This window comes from Theropithecus gelada, chromosome 1, assembly GCF_003255815.1.
Source record: "Theropithecus gelada isolate Dixy chromosome 1, Tgel_1.0, whole genome shotgun sequence".
In the NCBI taxonomy this organism is placed as follows: domain Eukaryota; kingdom Metazoa; phylum Chordata; class Mammalia; order Primates; family Cercopithecidae; genus Theropithecus; species Theropithecus gelada.
The window spans coordinates 196287414-196312956 of NC_037668.1; the positions used below are offsets into that span (position 1 = coordinate 196287414).

The window sequence follows — 25543 nt, forward strand, 5'->3', positions numbered from 1 at the left end:
ATATATCTTGTGAACTTGTCCTATTTATTCTTAGAATTTGTAATAGATATAGTTTATAGACTTCTTTTCATATTGATTAAAACATAGCGTTTAATATTTAGATTAGATTAAATTTCATATTTAGATTAGGGTTAATATGTAATCATGTATTTGTTATTATCATAAATGAGACCCTTTTATGGATCTACAAGACCAAAACTGATTTCATACTTAATTGCCTTTTTTAATGTGTTGTCATTTGCACTGATGGTGCAAAAGCAATGGTGAGTAAAACTGCTACTGCCTTAGAATCAAGGCAGTGGCACCAAACTGTCCTAGTAGTTATTGTATTTTGACCATCATGCATCTGCAGGAAAAAAATAAAAAAGCCATACTTAGTTAAGAATATCTTAGATGCAGTAAAAATAATTTTATTACTTTTTGATCCTCAAATATAGGTCTTTTTAATACTCTGTGTGAAGTAAATGAAGTACACATAATGCTCCATATAATGGTTTTAAGGAAGAGCATTTGTGAGTAATCCTGTTCACAATTGTTTGCGCTGTCAGCTCAATTAGATGCTTTTTCTTTTATGGAATACCATTTTTACTTGAAAGAATGACTGACAGACAAATTGTGCTTATTCAGACTTGTGTATTTGGCAGGCATTGTCTTTCAAATTAAGTAAGCCTATCATATCAAAGAAAACAACTGACAACAGCTATTGCCAAAGATAAAATCCAAGTGAAGATAAACTACAAAGGAAAACTAAACTTAGAACCTTGGAAAACTATATTCACCACTTTCAGTTTGACAACTTCCGAATACATTGTATAACGGAATAGAAAGACTCTTCGATGAAATTGGTGATGATATTAACAAATTTTTAATTGATTTTTGATGTATAATGAAATGAATCAGCATTTGGAAAATCTGCATAACTCAGTGAGCTGGTATTTGCCAAATGATTAATGTGTGATGTTGAAAATCATGTCTGAGTCATATCATAGTTTCATTCAAAGTACATACAAGATAGACCAGTGGATTTTAATGTAACAGGGTAAAAAAAAAAGTTTATTGATAAAGGTTTTAGATTATATATTGCAACAAACTTTTAAGAAACTATCACTTATCAAGTAAAGGAGAATATACACAGTTATTGTAAAAAGGTTATTAAAATATTCTACCATTTTCCAACTAAATATACTCCAACCAAAACAACATATGGCAACAGATTGAAAGCTGAAGTAGATGTGAGAGTCCAGCTGCCTTTTATTAAGTGAGATATTAAAGAGATTTTTTAAAAATGTAAAACAATATCTGTCTTTTCGCTAATTAAAAAAAATACTATAATCTCTTCCTGGCCTTTTGGCTTAGATCAAATGAAAAAAAAAAACAAAACTATCATATTTTTCCTCACAAAATGTTATTTATGTTAACATTTAAAGGATTTTTGTTATATTTAAATTAAATATTTTAAAAGTTTTTTAAAATTCATATTGTAGTAAATATGGATAGAGATAACCTATATAAAGGTTAAGAAACTACCACTTGTCAGCTGGGCATGGTGGCTCATGCCTTGTAATCCCAGCACTTTGGGAGGCCGAGGCGGGCGGATCACGAGGTCAGGAGATCCAGACCATCCTGGCTAACACAGTGAAACCCCGTCTCTACTAAAAATACAAAAAATTGGCCAGGCGTGGTGGCGGGCGCCTGTAGTCCCAGCTACTCGGGAGGCTGAGGCAGGAGAATGGCATGAACCCGGGAGGTGGAGCTTGCAGTGAGCGGAGATTGCGCCACTGCACTCCAGGCTGGGTGACAGAGCAAGACTCCGTCTCAAAAAAAAAGAAAAAAGAAACTACCACTTGTCAAGTAAAGGAGAATAAACACACTTTAACTTATGTTATAGTAAATATTGATAGAGGTAACCTATATAAAGGTCTTCAGTACTACCTAAAAGCTAAAGGGTCTATATGAACACAACATTTGAGAACTTCTGGCCTACAGGATACAATCCAAACCTCTGTATAGTCCTATCATGGCTTCTGCCACCTCTCCTCCCTTCTCTTCTATCTCATTTCCTTTCCACTCTATTATTCAGTAAGATGAAGATACTTTTATTCCAGAAGAACTATGGTGTTTACATCTCCGGACCTTTGCTTAATGCTCCTTTTGCCTTGAATATGTATTCTTCTCCAAGTCTTTATATAAAGTACTGTCTCCAAATGCCTCTTGGCATCATTTCAGTTCTAACCTCTCTGTACCTCTTATTCTATCTTTATAATTCTATCTATTGGTATGCAATCCCATGTCACTGATTTGGTGCAGGGAGATTATTTTACTCATTCAGCCACTGGATATGCTGCATCCTCAAGATCTGATCAGTTTCCTTCTCTATAAATGCTATATAGTATGTTTTGGGTTTCTATGTCCAAAATAATTCAGTGTCTTTCCCCTTATTAATTTGTTTTCATCATTACTTGTTTTCTTCTTAAAGGTGCTGTCATTCTTCTATTCACTTGGGTTCAAAATGTTGAAATCATCTTTTACCCTTCTTTCATCTTCATACTTTGTATCCAGTTTAATCCTATTGCTTCTTGTTTGAAAATATCTTATATTCATTACCTCCTTCTTTCTCTACTGCTGCCATCCACGCTTTGAAGTTCAAAATAAGAGAGAAAATATTTAAATATATCTTGGCCTATTTTTTTCCAACCAGCATTCTGAATGATTTCAAAAGCTTTTGCTATTCTTTCCACTACTTATTCTTTTCTTCAGACCAGCTTGCTCATCACTATTGCATTAGTGACCTTCCTAAAATACTACTTTTATTTTGTATTTTCTCATTCAACATTTTTAGTAACTCTTCATTTCTTTTGGCAGTGTTTCTTTTTGAAGGAAAGCTTTTCTCGTGGACTCTCAGTGTTGACATAAATTATTTTAACTTTAAGTAATACAACTTAAAGATGTCCAAATTAAAACTAAATACAAATTTTTGCACATAAAACTACATAGCTAAAATAATTTGCAAATTCATAGCAAGCAAAACTATACAACAAAATTTAACTTGATAGCATTAATGTGACAGAGGATGTTATTTGCCATAAAAACAAGCTTAACGTGAATATAGTACAGACTCTGAGTTAGGCATGAGCCTGTTCTACTGCGATGACTCACTTAATCCACCACTTTCCTGTCTTCAAGCTTCTGAGAAACCTTTGTTTCTATAGCATGCTATGATATCATTTGACCTTCATTTGGTACAAATGTATCATTTGAGAAATAGATCCTTCTCTATCTTTTTCTCACCCCTCAGCCTGCTACAATTAAAATAGCACTACATGGCTATGGTAGGATAGTAAATACAAATGCACATTCAGACACTAACAGTACATGGTGATTTAGGGTCACTCAGTAAGATCCAGATGATCCAGAATATGGGGTGTGTGTGAGTGTGTGTGTGTGCCTTTGTGCACGTATGTATAAGAGACAGAGTTTTAGTTGACTTGAAAAAAAGAAACTTAGACTTTTATAGGAAACAAATGGAATGTCAAAGTCAGCCCCTTCCCCCAGAGACTATAGACTCCAATATAAAAATCACTCGTCTGTAGGATAAAGACTATATTCCTCATGTTGGTATTTAAGGCCTTTATCGATTTGAATTGAATCTCTTTTCCTTTTTGTTTTTCTTTTCTCTCTTCTTACTGTCGTTTAAATATGCTCACACTTTCCCAGATGTGTGCCTTCTCTCCTGTCCCTGTATAAGCTCATCTGTCCACAGCCTTTAAGGACCATGCATGCTTTTCATTTCCCCTTGAAGCTTCTTCCTATTTCTTCAGTCACAATTTGATTTTACTCCTCCTTTGAACTCTTGTTTGAATTCCTTCTGTATCTTGTACTTTGGCATTTCATTTCTTTGTATTAAATAATGCTGTTTATAATTGTTTGATTTCTATGTTCTCTACATCACTAGACTTAAGGGGCTTTAAAGGCAAAATATTATCTTAAAAGTTTTTTGCATAATCCTCAGAACCATTGTTGATATTCTTGAAGCATTTACTAAGGAAATCAAATGATTAAATTTAATGCTCAGTATTTGGGATTTAATTTAGTTTCTCTTGCAAAGTGTGTGTTTTTTTTAATATAGAGTATAAAGAAAAAGTACTTTTCTAAGAAACTAAAATGTCTTAAAATTTTGTATTTTTACACTCATTGTCCTTCATTTTCAGGACTGTTGGGAAAGATCCTGATGGCTATCCGAGATGCAGGTTTTGAAATTTCAGCTATGCAGATGGTAGGTACTTTACAATGAACCATAATATTCATGAGGATTTTTTTCAAAAATAGTCATAAAATGCTTTACTTTGAATGTTCCCTGTGTACTCGTGAACCACATTAAAAATAAAAGATATACTTACTGAACTCAGTAACCTTCCTATAGTCAAAAAATGGTTTTTGAAATGATTTTTCCCATATACTATTTTACTGAGAGAAGTAATATTCAATGATACACCTAATTTAAGCTTATAAGGTAAGTTTATACAGTTCTGGAAACTTTAGTTGCAAAACAAATAGGGACCAAAAACTGTATTTTGTTCTTATAAACAAAATGTAGAATCAAAGTGAGAAACTGTGATGAGTTTTCTGTCTTCTCTATTCTTAACTAAACAGATAATGAAGGAAGAGAATCAGTTTTCAGATTTTTTTTCCCTAACCAGTGCCTTTTGCTGGTTTTTGAACTTTCTCTCAAGACCTTCTTTGGAGTTAGTGTATTCCAGCACCTCTATTGGCACTTGTACCACTGGACCTTCAGAGCCTACGCTTATTCAAAATTGTGCTGCTCATACATTCCTAAGAAACCTTTCAGTGAGAAACAACAGCCACTTTGGTAGAGGTCATACCTTTGTGCTGTACTCATTGGTACATTTGTCTAGAAATTGGGTAACAGATTATTATATGAATCAGATAAACAATTTGGTTTTTACAGTGTTTGAAACCCAGCAAGTTTATGCTTTTTTCATAGTGAAATACCAAAATAGCCATTTTGAAGCTGAGAATTTTCTTACCAGTATCATTTGTATTTTCTTTTTCTGAAAAGAAACAGCTTTCTTTTTTTTTTTATTATTATTATTATACTTTAAGTTCTAGGGTACATGTGGATAATGTGCAGGTTTGTTACATATGTATACTTGTGCCATGTTGGTGTGCTGCACCAACAGCTTTCTACAAAGTCTTAAGATTACCCAAAATCAAGGACCAGGACACAAACTGAAGTTCTATTTTGTGCCAATAAGCCAAAAAAAAAAGGAAATAGTTTACAAAGTCATTGAGCAAAACTTGAAGACTAATGAGAAAATTGATATTTCAAGAATCTTACCTAGAATTATAAAGTAATTGTCAGCCAAAACTTTCTAAAAGTATTAGCTTGGTGATATATTAACAAGATTGTAGGATGACATATGAGCCTATTTAAAAAAATATAGAAATGTTAGTTTTAAACACTGACCTAATTCTAGATCTGCAGCTTAGCATAGTGATTGGTGATTGGGTAGCGTTTGTATTCAATGAAAAAAATAATTTTAAAAATGATTAACTGAGCCTATAGGGAAGGCATGGTAGTGTAGTAGCAAGCACAATCATTGACTTTTGGAGTCAGAAAGATCTATTTCTGAATCTTAGCTGCTTTCTAGGCACGTGGCCTTGGCCAAATGTCAGGCCTTCTTATTCTCAGTTTTCTCATCTAGGCAATGAAAGTATTATTATTTGCCTAAATGGGTTATTCTGCAGATTAAATAAAATAATCATTTCTGGCTCAAATTACTAAGTATTTAATAAATGATATCTTCTGTTAGTATTTTGTTGCATTTAACAAAACATATGTGAATGTAGGATAAAACACTGAAATCCAACAGAATTTCCTCCCTATAGTCGTAATGTTGCCCATAAAAATAAATCCTCACAGCTTAAATTATTGTCCGTATAGGCAGAAATTTCTCAGTAGGTCTTCAATCCTGGCAACAATAAACAAGCAAAATAGAGGGAAAATAAAATTGGGAATTCTGAGGCTATTTTAAAAAAAAATAAGGTCAGTTTTTGAGACCCTTAGAATTTAACGAAATTTTAATCCTAACTAAATTTAAATTCAGCCTTGATAAGAATAAGTCTTTCTAGACTTACTTTGTAAGCATATTCTTACTCATAATTCTTTTTGAAGAGTAGCAGGAAGTCCACATGACTTGTATAAGTGCTTTATCATGAACTAGACTAACTAGGGACTTTTCCAAATGCTTGGGAGGAAAATAGTATTGTTTTCTGTCTCCTCTAAAAGTCTGAACTATTTTTCTTTAGTAATATTTCTTTCTTGTGCCACTAATCTATCAATAATGCAATTAATATTGCATATAAATCTTTTGTATCAAGAATGAGATTTTTTTCAGAGAGAGGTGTAGTGTAGTAAGTAAAAGTATGATCAATGGGGTTAGACTGCTTGAGATAGGATGCCAGTTTGAGGAGGTTATATGACCCCTCTGAGTCTTAATAGTCTCATCTGTAAGGTGGAGCTATTAATACTACATATGCAGTAAGGGGGTTGTGAGGGCTAAATGAGATGATGCACGTACAGAACCTAGAATGATGCTGTTATCCATTGTTTTTCTTGATGAGCTGATCTTTAATAACACTTTTTCTTCAAAGAGTAATATATGTAAAGTGTACATTTTAGAGTAAAGAAGATATTACAAGTGTTAAGTGCTAAGTGCGGCTCATTTATTTTTCTTTCGTTGGTTGGTTTATGGTTTTGTTTTGTTTTATTTTTTAATATAGTTCAATATGGATCGGGTTAATGTTGAAGAATTCTATGAAGTTTATAAAGGAGTAGTGACCGAATATCATGTAAGTATGAAAGTAAATGTAAAACATTTGTACTGTTAAATAAAAAGTATAGGATTCAGTGTTTTGGACTAAGCTCCTATCTAGGTCCCAAGTGGCCAGACTAAAACAGAGTCATTCATACTAAAATTGTCAACAACCTAAGTTGTTATCTGACCTTCTGAGAAATCAGGAGAGAGCAAGCCAAATTTCCCAAACAGGCTAATTTCATTTGATATAATAATGAAGTTTTCTCTGCCTTTCATCCATATGACAAAAAGTAACCTGAGGTAACCTGATGTTAACAGTCAGTTATTTCCACATTACTTTCTTCAAACTATATACCTTACATATCTCCCAAAATTCATTGCAACCAGCCTGCAGCTTCCTAAACTCAATTCTCTTCTTTCTTCTTCCTGCTCTGTGGAGTCAGACACTAGGTTCATATCCTAAATCCTGTAATTATGTGACCATCGACAATTTATTTACCTTCTTTAAACCTTGATTAACCCATTTATAAAATGGGAATAATACTATTACCCACCTTATGAGATTGTTATGAGAATTAAATGAAATAAATTATGTAAAACAGTCTTATATATTAAAAGTACTCAGTAAATATTACCTGCTATTATTGTTGTTTTTATTATTATTTAGTCTGCATAATTCTTTGGTAGTAGATTCCATGTTGATCATTTACACCTATATTTTCTACTTTAACATGTACAGTCATAAAAAGGTGGTAATTCCTATCTCATACTGTTACTGTTATCCACTTATTATATATATTGAGTATCTGCTATATGCCAAATAATCAGTGATGAACAAAAAACATACTGCCTGCATTTATGGAACTTATGCTCTGGGGAGGATAGACATTAAATCAAATGATCCTACACATAGCTACCTAAGGACAGCAGTCAAAAGGCTGTCAAGGAAACAAAAAGGTTCTTTTTTTGTTTAAAAAATGTGTGACTTAATTAAAAACTAGGGTGACTTAAAAATTCTGAGTCAGTTTTTGAAGGAACATGTTATGCTGTTGACGAAATTCTTTGTTTAACATGTTTTTTTCCTTTCCATTTTATACATTTTGATCAGCCTTGTATGTCTATTTTCAATGGTATCTGTAATCAACACTGAAAGAGAATGAGTGAGAGAGAGAGACATAAAAAGAGAAAGGGGAGGAGGGAGAGAGAGAGAAAAAGAAGAGAGAGAAAAAGAAGAAAGAAAGAAACAAAGGAAAGAAAGGAGGGAGAGGGAAAAGAAGGAAACAAGGAAGGGAGGGAGGAAAGCAGACAAAATTTACTTTTCTGTTTTTGGAAAACTTGTTCATGCCTTCTGCTCCTCCTGAAAATTTGGCTCTTGACATTTATGTGTAGGCAGTACTTCAATATCATGAGGCAGAAAATTAGACTCAATATAATTATCCATAAAAAATCAATTACATATGACCTTTGTGAAATAGAAAAATGACTCTGGGGGATACACTCAGGAACTCTAATGAGTAGAGTTATGAGTACCATATAAATTATGAAATCCTTTTCCTCCTCTTTTTGCTTCTGTAGTTTGTATTAGGTAAGATGACTGCTTTTGGATCATTATTCAAATATATTCTGTAATAGATTTTTTTACTTTGGTGTTGTGTATCATAAACCCTCCAAAGTCATGAAAATGGCTTACATGACCCTACATGGTCTGGCCTCATCTCTTACTGCTTTCCCGTAGTCTCACTCAGCTCCTAGCCTCTAAGCTGATCTTCACATATCCCTACTGTACTTCTGCCTCAAAGTTTTTATATCTATTTTCACTTCTGCCTGAAGTATTCTTTGCTATTCAAGAGGGTGAAAAAAAAATATTTTTTGAGTGTTCTGGACACTGTGAGAGGCATTTTTCTTTGATCATGTTTTTCATTATACCATTTTATATAGAGAGCTAAGAAAAAACACTATACTTCTGTTTTTCCCCTGTTATTCTGTGTGCTGTTGTTCTCATACATTTTACATCTATATATGCTACAAACCCAACAATACACTGTTAATATTTTTGCTTTGAACAATTATCTTTGAAAGCAACTAAAAATAGAAAAATTAGCCAAGTGTGGTGGTAGGCACCTGTAGTCCCAGCTACTTTTGAGGCTGAGGCACAAGAATAGCCTGAACCTGGGAGGCTGAGGTTGCAGTGAGCCAAGATTGCGCCACTGTGCCCCAGCTGGGCAACAGAGCAAAACTCTGTCTCAAAAAAAAAAAAAAGAAAGAAAGAAAAGAAAAGAAAAAGAAAAAGAAACCAACTAAAAAAAGCATTTTATGTTTATACTTGACATGTTTACTGTTGCTTTGTATAGATTTATATTTTTGTCTGGTATTTTTTCCTTCTGCCTAAAGAACTTTCTTTAATATTTCTTACGCTGAAATGCTTCTGATGGTGAATTGTCTCAGGCCTTTTTTGTCTTAAAACGTCTTCCTTTTTTCTTCATTTTTGAAAAATATTTTCTCACTTGGGTGTAGAATACAGATTTACATTTTTTGGTCATCGTTGTTGTCATCCTTATCTTTTTCCCACTGTTATATAATATCCTTCTCCCCCGCCCAACCCCCTGGCTGCTTAAAAGGCTTTTTGTTTTTGCTTTTAGCTAATTTTATTGTGATGCATCCTAGTGTACTTCTCTTTGCATTTATTATCCTTGGGTTCTGTTGGATCTATAGGTTTATGAATTTCAGCAAATTTGGAAAGTTTTTAGCACTTATTTTTAAAAATATATTTTATGTTTATCACCTTTTCTTCTCTTCTGATATTCTAATTACACATATAATAGCTTGACATGATTGCACAGCAGGGCTTTTTTCTTCATTTTTCTTTTTCTCTATGCTTATTTTTGAATAGTTTCTATTGAATGTCTTCAAATTTATTGCTCTTCTGCAGTGTCTTATCCTGTTCACCCCATTCAGTGTATTTTTAAATTTAGATGTCTTAGATTATGTCTCTAGAAGTTCTATTTGGATCTTTTAAATATTTTTTATTTTCTCCTCATCATGTTCATATTTCCTTGTATAATTTGAGAATGTGGAACTTATAATAGCTGTTTTAATATCCTTATGTTATTATGTCATTTAATTGCTGGGTCTATTTATTGAGTTTTCTTCTGGTAATTGTTAGTATTTCCCTACATATTTGCCTGCCTGGTAATTTTTTACTGGATGCTGCATATTGTAAAATTTACAGTGTTACATGGTAGATTTGTAAAGAGTGTTCAATTTTGGCCTGGCACTTAGTTAAATCACTTGGAATCAATTTGAAACTTTTCAGTCTTGCTTTTTATCTTTGTAGGATGGGTATAGGGCCTCTTATAATCTAGGGCTAATTTAGGTCAACTACTATGGTGCAGTACCCTTCTGAGGACTCTCCCTGATGCTCCATGTATCATATAAAAAGGCCTTTCACTCTGACTGGTAGAAACATAAACTCCTCTCAGCCTTGTGCTGTCTCTGAGTTGTTTGGTCTACTTTGTGGCAATTCTTTCCCCAGCCTCAAGTAGTTTCCTCAACACGTGACAGATTAGTAGCCAAAAACTCATGGGAACTGCTCTGCAGATCCTGTAGCTTATTCTCTGCATACTCCCCTCATCTCTGCAGTATTCTTCCCTGAAAATAAGAGCTACATTGGCCACCCCGAAGTCCAATCTTTGTCTTTTCAACTCAGAGAACGTTGGGCTCTGTTATGTTTCCTCTGCCTGGTCTACTGGTCTGGAAACTGCCTCAAGACAGTAAGACAGAGCAATTCTACAGCTCACCTCATCTGTTTCCATACTTTCAGGGGTCATAGACCTGTGCTGCCCATCACCCACTGTATGAAAACTATTGTTTCATATATTTTGTCTAGTTTCTAGATGTTTAATATGGGAGAATAAATCTGGTCCTATTATTTTCTTGTTGCTAGAATGCATTATGATTCTTTTTTTAGGATAACACCTTTGAAATTTATATATATATATATTTAGTAATGTGAATTCAACAACATTGTATTCAAGAAGGCCTTTGCAAGGAAGATATACTAGAAGATCATTCCAAATAATGAAAGTGTTGGACAATAAAACATTACATTAAAATGTGATAGGAATGGAGAAGAGAGAGCATATATAAAAAATATTCTTCAAGGAAAAATGGACAGAATTTGGGAACTGCTTGATGTGTGGGATATAAGTGGGGAAGAAGTCACAGATGACTTTAAGGACATTAGTGGAACAGTGTCACGATTAAAACAAGAGAGTTAAAAATTGTTAAAATTCTTTTCATTCTTTTAATTAAATTTCATAGGACATGGTGACAGAAATGTTTTCTGGCCCTTGCGTAGCAATGGAGATTCAACAGAATAATGCTACAAAGACATTTAGAGAATTTTGTGGACCTGCTGATCCTGTAAGTTATTGTTTAAAATATTAGCCTAGTTTGTGTTATCTATTCACTATTTTAACAGGTTTATAATTTTTCATTTGTTCCTTTAGGTAAATAATATAAAAGTGAATATAAGGCCGGGCGCGGTGGCTCAAGCCTGTAATCCCAGCACTTTGGGAGGCCGAGACGGGCGGATCACGAGGTCAGGAGATCGAGACCATCCTGGCTAACACGGTGAAACCCCGTCTCTACTAAAATACAAAAAAAAAAATTAGCCGGGCGAGGTGGCGGGCGCCTGTACTCCCAGCTACTCGGGAGGCTGAGGCAGGAGAATGGCGTAAACCCGGGAGGCGGAGCTTGCAGTGAGCTGAAATCCGGCCACTGCACTCCAGCCTGGGCAACAGAGCCAGACTCCGTCTCAAAAAAATAAATAAATAAATAAAAAGTGAATATAATATACAAAGTTTTAATTCAAAATGGCACTTTACAAAATTCATTTTTACATAACATTCGAAGAAAGATAATTTTTTTTTTTTTTGTTAACTTAGTGACAATATAGAATAGGCAGAAGCATTTACTATGGCATTTTCTTTTTTTCTTTCTTCTTGCTAAATTGTCCAGATAAATATGTTTTGCAAGCTTCATAATAGAAAGTATCTAAGGTATTATATATCCTTTGACATAGGGGGCCCATAAAGAAGGCTCTTATAATAAGTGGCAGCATACCAATACGTAAGTAAATATGGTCAATGGGACTTATATGAAATTTGGTGTTCACTAGTATACCTTTCAATTTGCTTTGGGTTTTCTTCCTAAAGCAAACTACTTTTTCTTGGACATTTGACTCTGTGTATGTGTGTGTGTGTGTGTGTGTGTGTGTATGTGTGATAGGTGTGGGGAGGGTGACAAGTAGAAGTAGCATTAGAACACTGTGATAAAGCTCTATGCAAATATTAGAAACTGGATAGGATTGTGGGAAGCATTACTGATTTAAACACTAACCTTAATTTAAATGTACTGTTTCCTGTATTTTGCTATTATTTATAAGTAGTTTATTGAAGATGAGCAGCCAATTCAATTTAATTTTATTCAGGACATTATTTATTTATTTTTAATTAATATATTTTTTTTCAGACAGAGTCTCACTCTGTTGCCCAGGCTGGAGTGCAGTGGTGCAATCTCGGCTCACTGCAACCTCCACCTTCCAGGCTCTAGTGATTCTTCTGCCTCAGCCTTCTGAGTAGCTGGGACTACAGGTGTGTGCCACCACGCCTGGCTACGTTTTTGTATTTTTAGTAGAGACGAGGTTTCATCCTGTTGGCCAGGCTGGTCTTGAACTCCTAACCTCAGGTGATCAGCCCGTCTCAGCCTCCCAAAGTGTTGAAATTACTGGCATGAGTTGCCGTGCCCGGCCATTTATTGAACACCCTTAGATGTAAGACAATAAATCCAGAGCATCTATCAAGAAATCATCTTGTGTGAAAGTGCTGCTAGATTAAGCCCAGTAGGGGAGAACAATACTCCTGTTTTCAATGTTCTAAAAGTGTGTATATATATATTCACTCAGTAAATGTTCCTTGAGTAAATACCTAGGAAAAAATGGGAATCAGCATTCTTTTTTCTTTTTGGGACTCTTCTTTCTATGATCATGAACCTACTCACTCCCCAGCTCCTCCACAATGACCCTATCCTTTATCATTCCTTGCTCTGTAAGTGATCTAAAAATCTAAAAGATCTTTTAGAACACTTACAGTGCCACATACAAATAAGGATATTGTTATTTTAGTAAAATTCGAATGTTGGATTGTGTAGCAATGAAGCAGTTAATATGACCTGAAAGTAGTTAAGAAAACTTAAAGGAAGAGAGATATAAACAGGTGTTTGAAAGACAAATTAGGGCACAAAGAGAATGGGAAAAGATCTAAAGCATGTATAAAACCACCAGTGAAGGAATTTGCAAACTTACTATGGTGTACAGCAAGAATATTTTCTTGACTTCGGTGGGAAATACATAGCTGGAAGCACAAGGAAATACATTTTCTTAGATAGAGGAAATATGGTAGAGAATTCTGGTAGAGATGGGTATGATTTTAGTCTTAGAAGGCAGGATAAAAATTATAATTCTATTTAAGTTGAATCCCATATCATAGGAATTGGAATTCCTTGTATGCAGCTTAATTTTGACTATACTGAATTGTTACTTTGATGCAACTAGATCAAACTAAATTGGAAGAGATTACAAGACAGAGGCTCTAGAAATAGAAAGAGACGGACCTGATAACATCAATAGAGAAAGTTGGGAGGACCTCCTTTATATCTTTTTGGGGAGAAGGAATAGATACTTAAATAATACCTGTGGTTGTGATAGAGTAATGATTACAGGGTGACTCTGTTGCAGAGGACATTGAGAGAAATTGGTAATGATGCTGTTTATTGAAAATTAATTATAAGAAATTAGGAAGGGATTGATTTTTGGCTAGATGAGTAAATGTAACTCAGTTTTTGCCATTTTTGACATTTTAAATTTCTGATTTCTGTTTGATGGGCAAGAGGGTTTTTTGTACTTTTTTTTAAGGTAAGTAAAACTGTGAGTGATCAGCTTGATCTAACAAACAGGAGTAAATTAAAGAGACAAAAACTGAAACAAAAAAGGAAAGAAATAAGATGATTCATTCTTTTGTTCTCTCATTTATTCAATAAATATTTATTGAGCCCATGTCAGTATTTGTGAATACAAAGATAGAAGCCCAGGCTGGGCATGGTGGCACACACCTGTAATCCCAGCATTTTGGGAGGGTAAGGCAGGAGGGTTGCTTGAGGCCAGGAGTTGGAGACCAGCCTGGGCAATATAGTGAGACCCTATTGCTATAAAATTACATATATATATGTGTGTGTGTGTGTGTGTATACACACATAATTATATATATATTTTTCTATATTTTTGTTGTATATATTATGTAATAAAGTTGTATATAATATAAGCCTCAAAGATCTTAGCCTGTGAGTAAACAACTGTAAGTGGCTAATTTCCATGCAATATGGCAATTGCATTGTTAGATATTTGCAGGTACTGTGGGAACCCAGAATTATAGCACTTAGCCTGGGAATGTGTGAAACAATGGTTTGAATATGTCCCCCAAAAGTTCATGTGTTGGAAACTTAATGCCCATATGTATATGTTGATGGTATTTGGAAGTGGGGCCTTTGAGAGGTAATAGGATTAGATAAGGTCATCATGGTGAGGCCCCCATGGTGAGACTAGTGGCTTTATGAGAAGAGGAAGAGAGACCTGGGCTGACATGCACACTCTTGCCCTATCGCCATGTGATATCATTCATCATGTTATGACACAGTAAGGCCTTCACCAGATGCTAGTGCCATGCTCTCAGGCCTTCCAGCCTCCAGAACTTACAGTTATTTCTTACAGAAATAACTTTTAAAAAATATTTTCAAATGCTCTCACCCAGCAGAAATACATTTATTTTCTCCATAAATTGCTAGTCTCAGATATTGTAGCAAAAGAAAATGGACTAAGATATGTGACAAAGGTCAGGGGAACCATGGCTTCTGAGCTGAATTGTAAGAAATTAGAACTTAGCTTAGTGATGAAGGTGGGAAATGATATGGTTAAAGTTTTGAATGCCTAAAACAGCAACACTTTGGGGCTACAGCAAGCTCTTTATTACTGCTGGAACTAATGGTCAGTGCAAGGAATAATAAAGGATGGGGTCATTGGGGAGGAGCTGGGGAGTGAGCAGGTTCATGATCATACAAAGAAGAGTCTTGAAAAGAAAAAAAAAATGCTGATTCCCATTTTTTTTCTAGGTATTTATTCAAGGAACATTTACTGAGTGAATAGTATGTGCAAGGCTCACTCCTAGGTCCTGTTGCTGGGGCATAATAAAGGTGACTAGAACACGTTATATTTCCTTAAGGACCTCGTAACCTCATGGTAGCTGAATCTTGAAACTGTTTCAGGGCCCTGAATCTTGTCTCATTAAGCATGAATGGCATTACTCTATTATGTTTTTTTGGTTCATTTTAGTTGTTTATAAGTTCCTCATAGCATTATAGAAAGTTGCACTGCAGGGATTTTAAAATTTGGGACAGATTTTACATGTAAAATGTTAACAGTGGTTGTCCTTAGGAGGTGGAAATATGATAATATTTCAGTTCTACTTTCCTATATTTTGCAAAATTTCTTTGAAGTCTTATATGACTTTTATAATAAGAAAAATGCTTTTTATCTTGAAACTTGAAAGTTAATGAACTTTTGAATGAGGAGGCATATACTTATAAGAACTAATTCTCTTGTGTCTCAGACTCCTGAGTTACATTCTGTTTCCAAGTGAAGATCCAGGATGTCAGGCAGGACTGTATGCCTTTGATGGGTGTTTTCAAATCAGAAGAAATACTTTAGTAGTTCCATTCAAACTATGTTTTGAGGACGAAAAAATGTCTCTTTCCCTTTGGTCTCAGAATTTCAAAATCCATTTGATTCCTTTTCTCCATTCTTGTCTTTCCCCCTTTTCTCTCCACTTCACCAACAAATGAATATTGAATGCTTACTCCATGCCGGTAACTGCTAGGTGCTACTAGGTTTATATTAATGATCAAGCCAGTACAGGTTTGTTTTTTGAAGAATGTATGATCTAGCTCTAGGAAGAGATAGAATCAATAATTAAATAGTAATCTTACCTTAAACAGCAGATGTTCCAGTCTATTCATGTATTATATTATCTTAAAATAATTTAGAAATTCATTTCTTCATTGCCTAGTCATTCCCATATCTAAAGAAAGACCCTTGGTGACAAGATGTGCAAATATAATTAGTGCTTGGAAGATGGCCAGGTACCTAATGGCCATACAATAAATGTTTGATGAATTCATGAATAAACTGGCTATATTGTATATATACCTAACATCTGGTACTAACTTATTATTTAAATATTTTTTCTATCAAAATGGGTCCTGCTTCTAACAAATTATTTTCTAAGATATAGAGCTATTTTATAAACTGATTCAAAGGAAAGTTCAGCCTAACAGTGACCATTAAATCAGTTTGTAACTGTATATGTTGCAGATTGACATCATTTCATCATTGATGTCTGTGCTTTTGGCATATTCTTCCCCTTCCTGATCTTATAATAGCTGGAAGGAACACTCATTATGTATTAACAAAATTTCTTTCAGTCCCTCTAGAAGTGGTGGCCAAAGAGGAGAGTGGTGCACAAGACAATTCATTAAGGAGGGGGGAGATATTAGACTTGTAATTTCTATTTACTATCTACAAAGTAAAATGAGATTAAGTTTTAATAAAATATAATATGTGGACTGATAAGACTGCATTTCTATAATTTATTTAAAATATCTGCTTAAAGCCCTGCAGTGGCTCCCTATTACCTTCCATAGAAAGGCTTTCAAAGTCCTCCATGAAACAGCCATTCCTACTTCTAGCCTCATTTCTTGCTGCATTTTGTGCCTTTCCTCTGTCCTCTGCATTTGCACTTTACCCTCCACTAATATCAAACTGGGCCGGGCAGGGTGGTTCCACCTGTAATCCCAGCACTTTGGAAGGCTGAGGCAGGTGATTCACTTGAGGTCAGGAGTTCGAGATTAGCCTGGCCAACATGGCGAAACCCCATCTCTGCTAAAAATATAAAAATTAGCCAGGCATGGTGGCGGGTGCCTGTAATCCTAGCTACTCAGGAGGCAAAAGCAGGAGAATCGCTTGAACCTGGGAAGTGGAGGTTGCAGTGAGCTGAGATTGCACCACTGCACTCCAGCTTGGGTGAGAAAGTTATTCTGTCTGTCTAAAAAAAAAAAAAATTATACATATGTATATCAAACTGTTTATTCTTTCTTAATAAACCAGTGTCTTTCTTCACTCTTTCCTCTGTTTCTGTATCCTCTTATTATCTTATTGACAGAGATACTTCCCCTCTCTCTCAGCTATTGAAACTTTGCCCAAGCATCTGGGAATTCAATATTGGTCCCACCACCCTCAGATAGAATGGCTACTTCCTCTTTTGTGGCCTCATTTTACCCTATATATACTATGTTTATATCACCTGTTAAATTTTACTGTATTTATTTACTATCTGTCTACTCCCTAAAATTGTGGCCTAAGATAATGTTTTATTCATCTTAGTATTTCTAGCATGTAGCAGAGTACCTAGAATGGGGAAAGCACTTGATAAATAGTTTATGGTGGAACAAATGAATGGAAGAATATGTCTAGAGTCATGTACTGGACAAATGAATGGACGTTTTGAAACAGAATATGGTCCTATTAAAAAACAAAAAAAGAGTCCAGGATTTCCCCCAGACTTTTGAATTTGCCTTGTTTTCACCACTCATATTGTAGTATGGCATGCTATGTAAAATATTACAGATCTGTTAAATATATGTGTATAAATGTGTATATATGTGTATATATGTATATATTCATATGTCTGTATTCATATATACAGATATATGAATATCCAAAATCTATTAAACAGGAAATCTAAGAAGAGGAGAGCATCCACACCTGAGAACAGCTTAGCGTAAGATGAGCATGGTTCAGACTTGGAAAGAGAACCTGGTATAGGGTTTTAGAGCCGAGGTGGGGTAAGCATGGTTTCCCTGTAGAAGGAATGGCCTGGCATAGGGTGCCTGATCTTATGCACAGAGAGGAGTGCCTGTGATCCTGGGGAGCAGCCTGGCATGGGGAGTCAGAACCTGAGTGAGGTGAAGAGAGAATTCACATGTGGAGGCAGCCCAGTGCCAGATGGGCATTGATACAGAAGGGAGATCTGGCCTGGTGTGTCAGAGCCTGATTGGCATGACCAAGGCATCCGGGTGAGAGGCATCGTCTGAGTGCCTGCGTGAGATGAGAAGAGCATCTTCATGGGGAATAGGTGATGACAGATGTGGAACATTGGTTATATGTGGTAGAATTGATCAAATAACTAAATAAATTAAAGACAGTAGGAACCAGATTTCTCTCAGAGGAGAGATATACAAATACAGAAAATGAGAAAACTGCAATGAACTTTGTGTTCGAATTAGAATTGGAGATATGATATGAAGTCATGGCTTTCAATATACACAGATTAAATGTAGAAATAAAAGATATAAATGTGTGTATGTGTGTATGTGTATACCCTAACTATGCCCCCTAACAGCAGGAAGCAGCCAGACAGACAACAGCGCCCCAAATTCTTATAATCAATAAGAGGTTGGACTGTTTGGGTGAGGGAGAAGGGACAAGATGGAGGAAGGTGAACAAGGAGGCACAATCCATGTTGCTTCCGGGTTCTTCCTCACCAACTTTCCCGCGCGCGGGAAAATGCAGATCAACCGAGCATGTGCCAGGTGATGACAATCCGAAGAGATCGAAACTTACCCGGCCACGCCTACGGAGACGCCCTTATCCCGCCCACTGCCCTCCCCCTTCCAGTACTAATGCATAAAAGTCCCCCGCTGGCAGAAGCCGGCGTGACTTCTTCGGCCCCCGCATTTGTGGACCGGAGAGCATCACCCGAGAGCACCGGCGCGACTTCCGTGGCCCCCCATACCTGAGGACCAGAGAACCTCGCCCGAGAGTGTGTGCATATTTGCAATAAAAGACTGCCACTTTCTTATGTACTTTGGCCTCATGTTTAATTACTTAGCTCTCCTAAATTAGGTTACATTAAATTAAATTAAACAAAACAGTAGTATTTAGCAACCTTGAAAAAATGAATCAGTCACTTTTTTTTTGTTTCATTTTGACATTAGCACCTGTCACTTCTCTTTACAACAAAATAAACAATAATAGGAGCAGGAAGCAAAGAAACTCTAGGCAGACAGGGGTGAGTCCCTGGTGAAGCCCCACCTTCAAGCCAAAAAGTCTGAAACCCATGGCCCAAAGTGAGAACTTCTATCCCTGTTTGCTTGGTCTTTCCTGATTGGTTATTTCTGAATAATGTCTTTTTACTAATTGCATGTCGCCTTTTTCAAAACTACCTATGGCTTACCCTGCCCCCCATCCTGTGCCTATAAAGACCCCAGACTCAGCCAGTAGAGGGGAGAAGCAGCTGATGTCTAGAAGAGGTGAGTTGACCTCAGAGATGATGGCTGGATGTCAGAAAGAGGCAACTTGACTTCAAGGAGAGAGGGAGAGAGGCAACCTGACTTCAGGTGAGAGACCTGCCCTTCCCTTCCCCTCCAGCTGTCCTCTCCACTGAGAGCCACTTTCATTCTCAATGAAATTCTCTGCATTCACTATCCTTCAATTTATTTATGTGACCTCATTCTTCTTGGGCACCAGACAAGAATTTGGGGCCTACCAAGTGTGAATACCCAAAAAGGCTGTCACACTGGCCCTTTGCCCTCACTAGCGGAGGGCAGCTACCCCACACAAGGCAAAGGACCCACTGAGCTGGTAACACACTGCTCTCCACAGGTGGTAGAGCTAAGAGAGCATTGTAACGCGCCCTCTGGGGTCTTGGCGTCACAAGCACCCCCACTTGGATGCTGCCACAGGGCCTGCATGGAGTTTGCTTCTGCTGGTGCCAAAGTGGCTGACTGGTTCCTGCATTTGCTCACCTATGCATGCCCTCCCACAAGGCGTTGAGCGTGGCAGGCTGAGTAAATGGGGCACCCCTGTCATGGGTCCCATGAAGGGATCAATAAAATGTCCTGCATTATCAATACCTTTGTTTCTTGACATGGTCCTGGAGAAAGTTACAAAGCCTTTTTCTTTTCTCCTTCCTCTCTTTTTAAATAAAATTATTCTAAGAAACAAATTATACCAGATCTTTAGTGTCTTCTAGTCAGAAAATCTTTGATGTTCTTATGAGAATTTAACTTGGACCTATTATCATTTTTTGAAACAGCAAAAATTCAAACAAAAGCCTTCATGGTTTTGAAATCAATAAAGGAACCCAGGGGACTCAGAAGAGCCACATGGGTTCTGTAGTCATGTTTCAAACAAGACTGTTCCCTTCTTCTTCAGCAGTCTCAGAGAGCAGGTTAGGAAAGGAAAGACCAGTCTTTTCAAAGGGGCTAACAGTGGAGATCAATATTGAGACTTTTTTCTAGGATGTCTACTCATATAATTTTAATGCATGATATAAGCTCCCTTTTCAAACCACTTGCTTCTAACGTGTCTTCCTAAGTTTTACCTTGAAGAGCACTTGCTAATTGAAATATTTATATTTGGTTTGTCCCCTAAACTACAAAGCCTGAAGAGGACTAAAGTTTTCCTTTCTCATAATTCACTTTTGAAATTCTGAGATCAGTAAAATTAACTGTATAGATCTTCAAAAGATATGCTTGTACATACTAGAAAGCTTACTGCTGTGGACATCTGTGTGCTCATTACCACCAATCAATATGTATTACAAAGAGAATGAATGTATAGCACTGGCTAATCTGGAGCATCTATTAACTGGAAATTAGCTCAACAAGCTTACACTCTGTATGTGTGTGTATGTGTATATATATAATTTTTATTTTTTTTTCCTAAGATTATTGTTTTTATGAGAAAGCTCAACTGCTGTCTGATCAGGATGGGTCTCTTTTGGCCAGAGCTAAACACTGACCCAAATCTCTTTGGACAATCAACCAGCTAAAGACCAGGAAAATTCCTTCAGTTCTTGTTCTCTTACTTCCTTTAGCATTTGGCATGTTTAAAGATTAGTTGGTCATAATTCTGTACTTGAGAAGACAAAAAAGAGAAAAAATTAATGGGGAGTGATGCACAGGAAAGATGCCTATTTCATATATGTTCATATATGTTCAGCCTTATTGATAGGGAAATGCATATTAAAGGAGAATAATACAACTTTTCAAACCAGTGAGGTTGGTAAAATTTTAAAAAATAGACAAAATCCAGCATTGGCAACTATGTGGTGGAAGAGGTACTCTAGGTTGTAGTACTATGGGTGAGATTTTTTTTAGTCCTGTACAGTTAATTCTCATTACTTATAGTAGTTATATTCTGTAAAGTTACCATGAACACTGACTTGGTGAATACTGAACTGTAGTTCCTAGGAGAAATACAGGGTTAGGTTTCTGTGAGCCTGTGGTCACAACATATATATTAATGATCAATATATAACCTTATTTTGTGTGTGTTTCTGTTTAAGGACACCGTACTTAATACATATTGTTGATCTAGTAACATTGAACTCATGGCCAGCATCACTGTAACTCCTACCTGAGTGATGCCTACATTACGTATATATTTTCTTCATAAGGCACGTCACAGCATTGTGATACTTAGGACTCTTGACAGCTCTTCGGCACTATGCTCGGGGACTGTTTTAAATAGTAAAATCACCAACAGAAAATACAAAAATGCAAAAAATGTAACACCAAGTACACTGCAAAAAGGATACCTGTAGCCAGGTATAGTGGCTCACACCTATAATCCCAGCAACTTGGGAGGATGAGGTGGGAGGATCACTTGAGGCCAGGAGTTTGAGACCAACTTGTGCAACATAGTGAGACCCTGTCTCCAAAAATATTTAAAATGAAAACAAAGACAAAAAAACCTTAGCTGGGCATGGTGGCCTGTGCGGTAGTCCTAGCTACTCCGTACTCAAGAGGCTCAGATGGAAGAATCACTTGAGCCCAAGACTTAAAGTCTGCAGTGAGCCATGATGGTGCCACTACACTCCAGCTAGGGCAACAAAGCAAGACACTGACTTTAAAAAAAAAAAAAAAAAAAAAGACATTTGTTTTAAAGTGTGAAGTGTGAGAGTTAAAATAAGAAGGCAGAGAGTGTCACCTTGTTCACCCTCATTTGGGAACTTGTACTCATTTGAGTGACTCAAATTTTTGCTGCTCTGTACATGTCTACCAACGGACATACATGTGCTATTAATATTGATTTTGGGATTACAAATAAATTTCAGTGAGTAGGTAAGTTCACAAACATGGAATTCACAAACAGTGGGGATTGACTATATTTTCAATGTTTTTTAACAATGAATTTAAATTACTTTAAAAAGGTATTTAAAAGCAATTTATTAAATAATTTAAGTAAATTTATTAAATAAAACAAATTAAGTAAATAGCAGTTAATTTTTAAAATAAATATTTTCATTTAATAAAATATTCTGGCTAAAGAAAAGAATTTCTCTTGAAGAGGAGATGACTGAAAGGGGTTTAATACAATTAGTACGAATTACGTACTGGAAAATACTTAGATTTCAGAATAACTGTGTGTCTTGGACTTCTTTTGCTTTGGTGTTAAATAATGCTCCATCCCCAAATTTGTTGAAAATAATTACTCTCTTTGTGAATATAAAAAGAAGAAACATTACAACCTAATAAGAGAGTAACAAATAGCAGTTGACATTAAACTACTGAATAAAACAATATTGTATCATATTTTTCTATGAAAATTAAAATTTTATTCAAATATAATAGTATTGAATCAACAGCAATCTTTTCCTGAAAAAGCAGAAGATGTAATTCAAATTTGCAAGTCAGAGGTTTGGAATTTTACATATCCTTTTCTTGTAATGTGTGGATTTTTAACTAAATTTTTTAAATGAAGATTTTTCTCTCTTTTGGTTGTTCCTGCCATTAAGTATCATAACTGGGATTCAAATCTTGACATTGTTGCTCTCAACTTCATGCCTTCAACCATTATATCATATTGTTTTATTACACGTTCATGACCCTATCACAATATTGCCAGGACATAAAACATGTGCAAATCTAATGACTTTTGAAAATTGAATAGAAAAGTATTCTCTGTTAAGTTTTAAAAGTAGAGATTGCATAATATTTTTTCTAGGTGATTTAGCTGTAAGCTGATCCAAAAGCAACAAGATAGATGACAGTTTTTGCCTTACATTGCCTATATCATGATTTACTTATATTATGGATAGAAAGTCAAAATCCAGGAAAACATTAACTGATTGGATTAAAGGCAAAAGGAACTTGATACTATCGCAACCTCCTAGGTATGACATACTGTATATATAGGAACAAAATAATGTTTTCCCCTATAAAATCATTGAAACAGCATTAACAGATACATGTAAGTAGTGCTGTGGTAAATTATTTTACAAAAATGTTTATTATGTTTCCAGATTTATTTTAAACATTACTTCATCATATAGTTCACCAAATATGGTAATTGTATCCTCTCATACAGTCTTCCAAGCAAAACATTATGCTTTGATAAACTGGAATTTTAAAAAGAAAGGGAAAACATGAGATGATCTGGAGCTGAAACTGGAGCTTGCAAAAGGAAAATTAAAAAATAAAAAAGAACTTATGATCTATATGAGGGATTCAGTAGACTAGGGTAGGAATAAGATAGTCCTGTGACCTGGAGTAGACCTAAAAGTCTTACTTAGTGTGGTCTGCAAACAAAGGGGAAGGAAGCCCCAATGAGGCCAGGAGAACGAAGCAGAAACAGGAGAGAATGATTGGGGCAGGGTAGCTGATAATTTTCAGTTTGTGATTCTCTAGAGGTATTATATTGCCCCTGATTACAGAACCTCCTCCCCATCTCCTGCTTTCTTTTTTCCCTATTTTACTTGTGATTATGACGTAACTGGCAAATTTGTAGTAACTGTCATTTTGTAGTAACATATTGTTCTTGTTTTGGCACATTGCATTTACAGTGTACTCCTTTATACTGATGGAGGGTGTGTGTGTGTGTGTGTGTGTGTGTGTGTGTGTATTTAAATATTAAGAATGATCTGTTCTAGAATGTCTGAAACTACCACAGAGGGACTATCTAAACAACAAACTTAGAACATAGTTTTTAGATGAATACCAATGTTTCAAACCCCACGGGGCAGCAACACATCTGATACAGAATTATTTTGTCGCAGTAGTGTTTACTATTACCTCACTTAGGAACCAAGTATTGGGATACTCTCTAGGTTCTAGGTTGGCACATGCATTTCTGGAATGGAGACTTCAGTCTCAAACAAAAATTAGAATAATATCAACAATACTTTCATATATTCAGGCATATCTTCTAGTGTAGTGGAGAATATAGAAAAGTCTTAGGAATAAAACTCTCAGAGATTCCTTATGGTATACAGACTTGGGTAAACTAGAAATAAATTTCACTTTAAGGGATTTTTGCCCTTTTACCTCCATTTTTGTTAGATTGGGATTTACTCTGTTTTACTTTACTAAAATTATTAAATACCCTGTGGGTGTTGGGTATTCAGGACTGAGCATGATAGACATTGGCTCTGCCCACATGGAATTTATAGTCTACTGAGGAATATTGTTATTAAACAAATGATTACATAGTTGTATATATTACAACTATGCTAAGTCTTTTAGAAGAATCTGATAATTGTGCAAGAAAATATATTAATAGCAGGAAGCTGTAGCTTAGTTGAAGTACAGGAATTCCTGAAAGATTTTCATTTATTCTGAAACCTGTAGAGGCTTTAAATCTAGGGAGAACATAGCATATTCTAGGAATTCAAAGAAGTCTAGTTTGGCTCTAGCCTACAATGCAAAGAGGAAAGTAGCCTACAAGGTAACTAAAGAGATTGTTTAGGCCAGAGTATGAAGGCCACATTAACCAGCTTATATTTACTCTAAGTGCAACAGGAAACCCCATGGAAAATTTGAGAGAGGATTAATGACATCTAATTTGTATTTTTAAAAAGCTCTCTGGCTATGGTGTGGAAAATTTGTTGGAAGAAAATAAAGGAAATCGGATTAGAAATAAGGGGACCTGGGGCTTGGATGGTAACTATGGAAGATTTTGAAACATATTTTGGAAGGCGAACTGGAAGAACTTGGTAATTTGGACATGGCCCAAGGAAGTAGATAGTTTATTTACTATAGATGAAGAAATTCTTGATAGAAATGTCTGTTTTATTTTGGAATATATACAGAAACAGTAATTAAAACACCAAAGCCTTTATTCATTGTTTAAATGTTTTTTCTGGAGCTTGTCCAGAGATTTAAATATTACGTACATATAAATAGCTTTTACTCTCAAAAGCAGGAGGTGGAAATAGCAAAAATGCATATAATCTTGAATTTAAACTATTTTAACTTTGGCATCTGTCAGGTTTTAGTAAATTTGCAACCCCCTGGTCTTTGATGAAAAAGGTCTTGAGTATGTCTGGTTTTTTTCTTAAAGTAGTGGTGTGGCAATAATTAGGTCTTATGCTTCTCCTTCAGTGTTAATTTCAGTTTTGTAGATTTTTTTAAAAACTCAAGTTTTGTAAAAACAAAAAATGCTATATTTCACTCTGCTATAACCAGCAGATGTTGCTTTCTTATTAGTTCTGCTGTGGAGATTCACGTGTGGGTGGAATTAATTGACGAAAATCTAA

General features: G+C 35.6%; 1 protein-coding gene across 3 annotated transcripts in view; it reads left to right on the top strand.

The window, feature by feature from the left end:
* Positions 1 to 25543, top strand: part of NME7 (NME/NM23 family member 7) — a 207770-nt gene that overhangs the window by 97476 nt on the left and 84751 nt on the right. For all 3 annotated transcript variants that reach the window (XR_003116277.1, XM_025363376.1, XM_025363382.1), the window contains exons 8-10: positions 4209 to 4273; positions 6802 to 6870; positions 11157 to 11258. Coding sequence is in view for 2 of the 3 variants with exons in the window: in XM_025363376.1 (XP_025219161.1) it covers positions 4209 to 4273; positions 6802 to 6870; positions 11157 to 11258 (236 nt within the window). In the remaining variant the exon portion in view is untranslated. The remainder of the gene's footprint in view (positions 1 to 4208; positions 4274 to 6801; positions 6871 to 11156; positions 11259 to 25543) is intronic.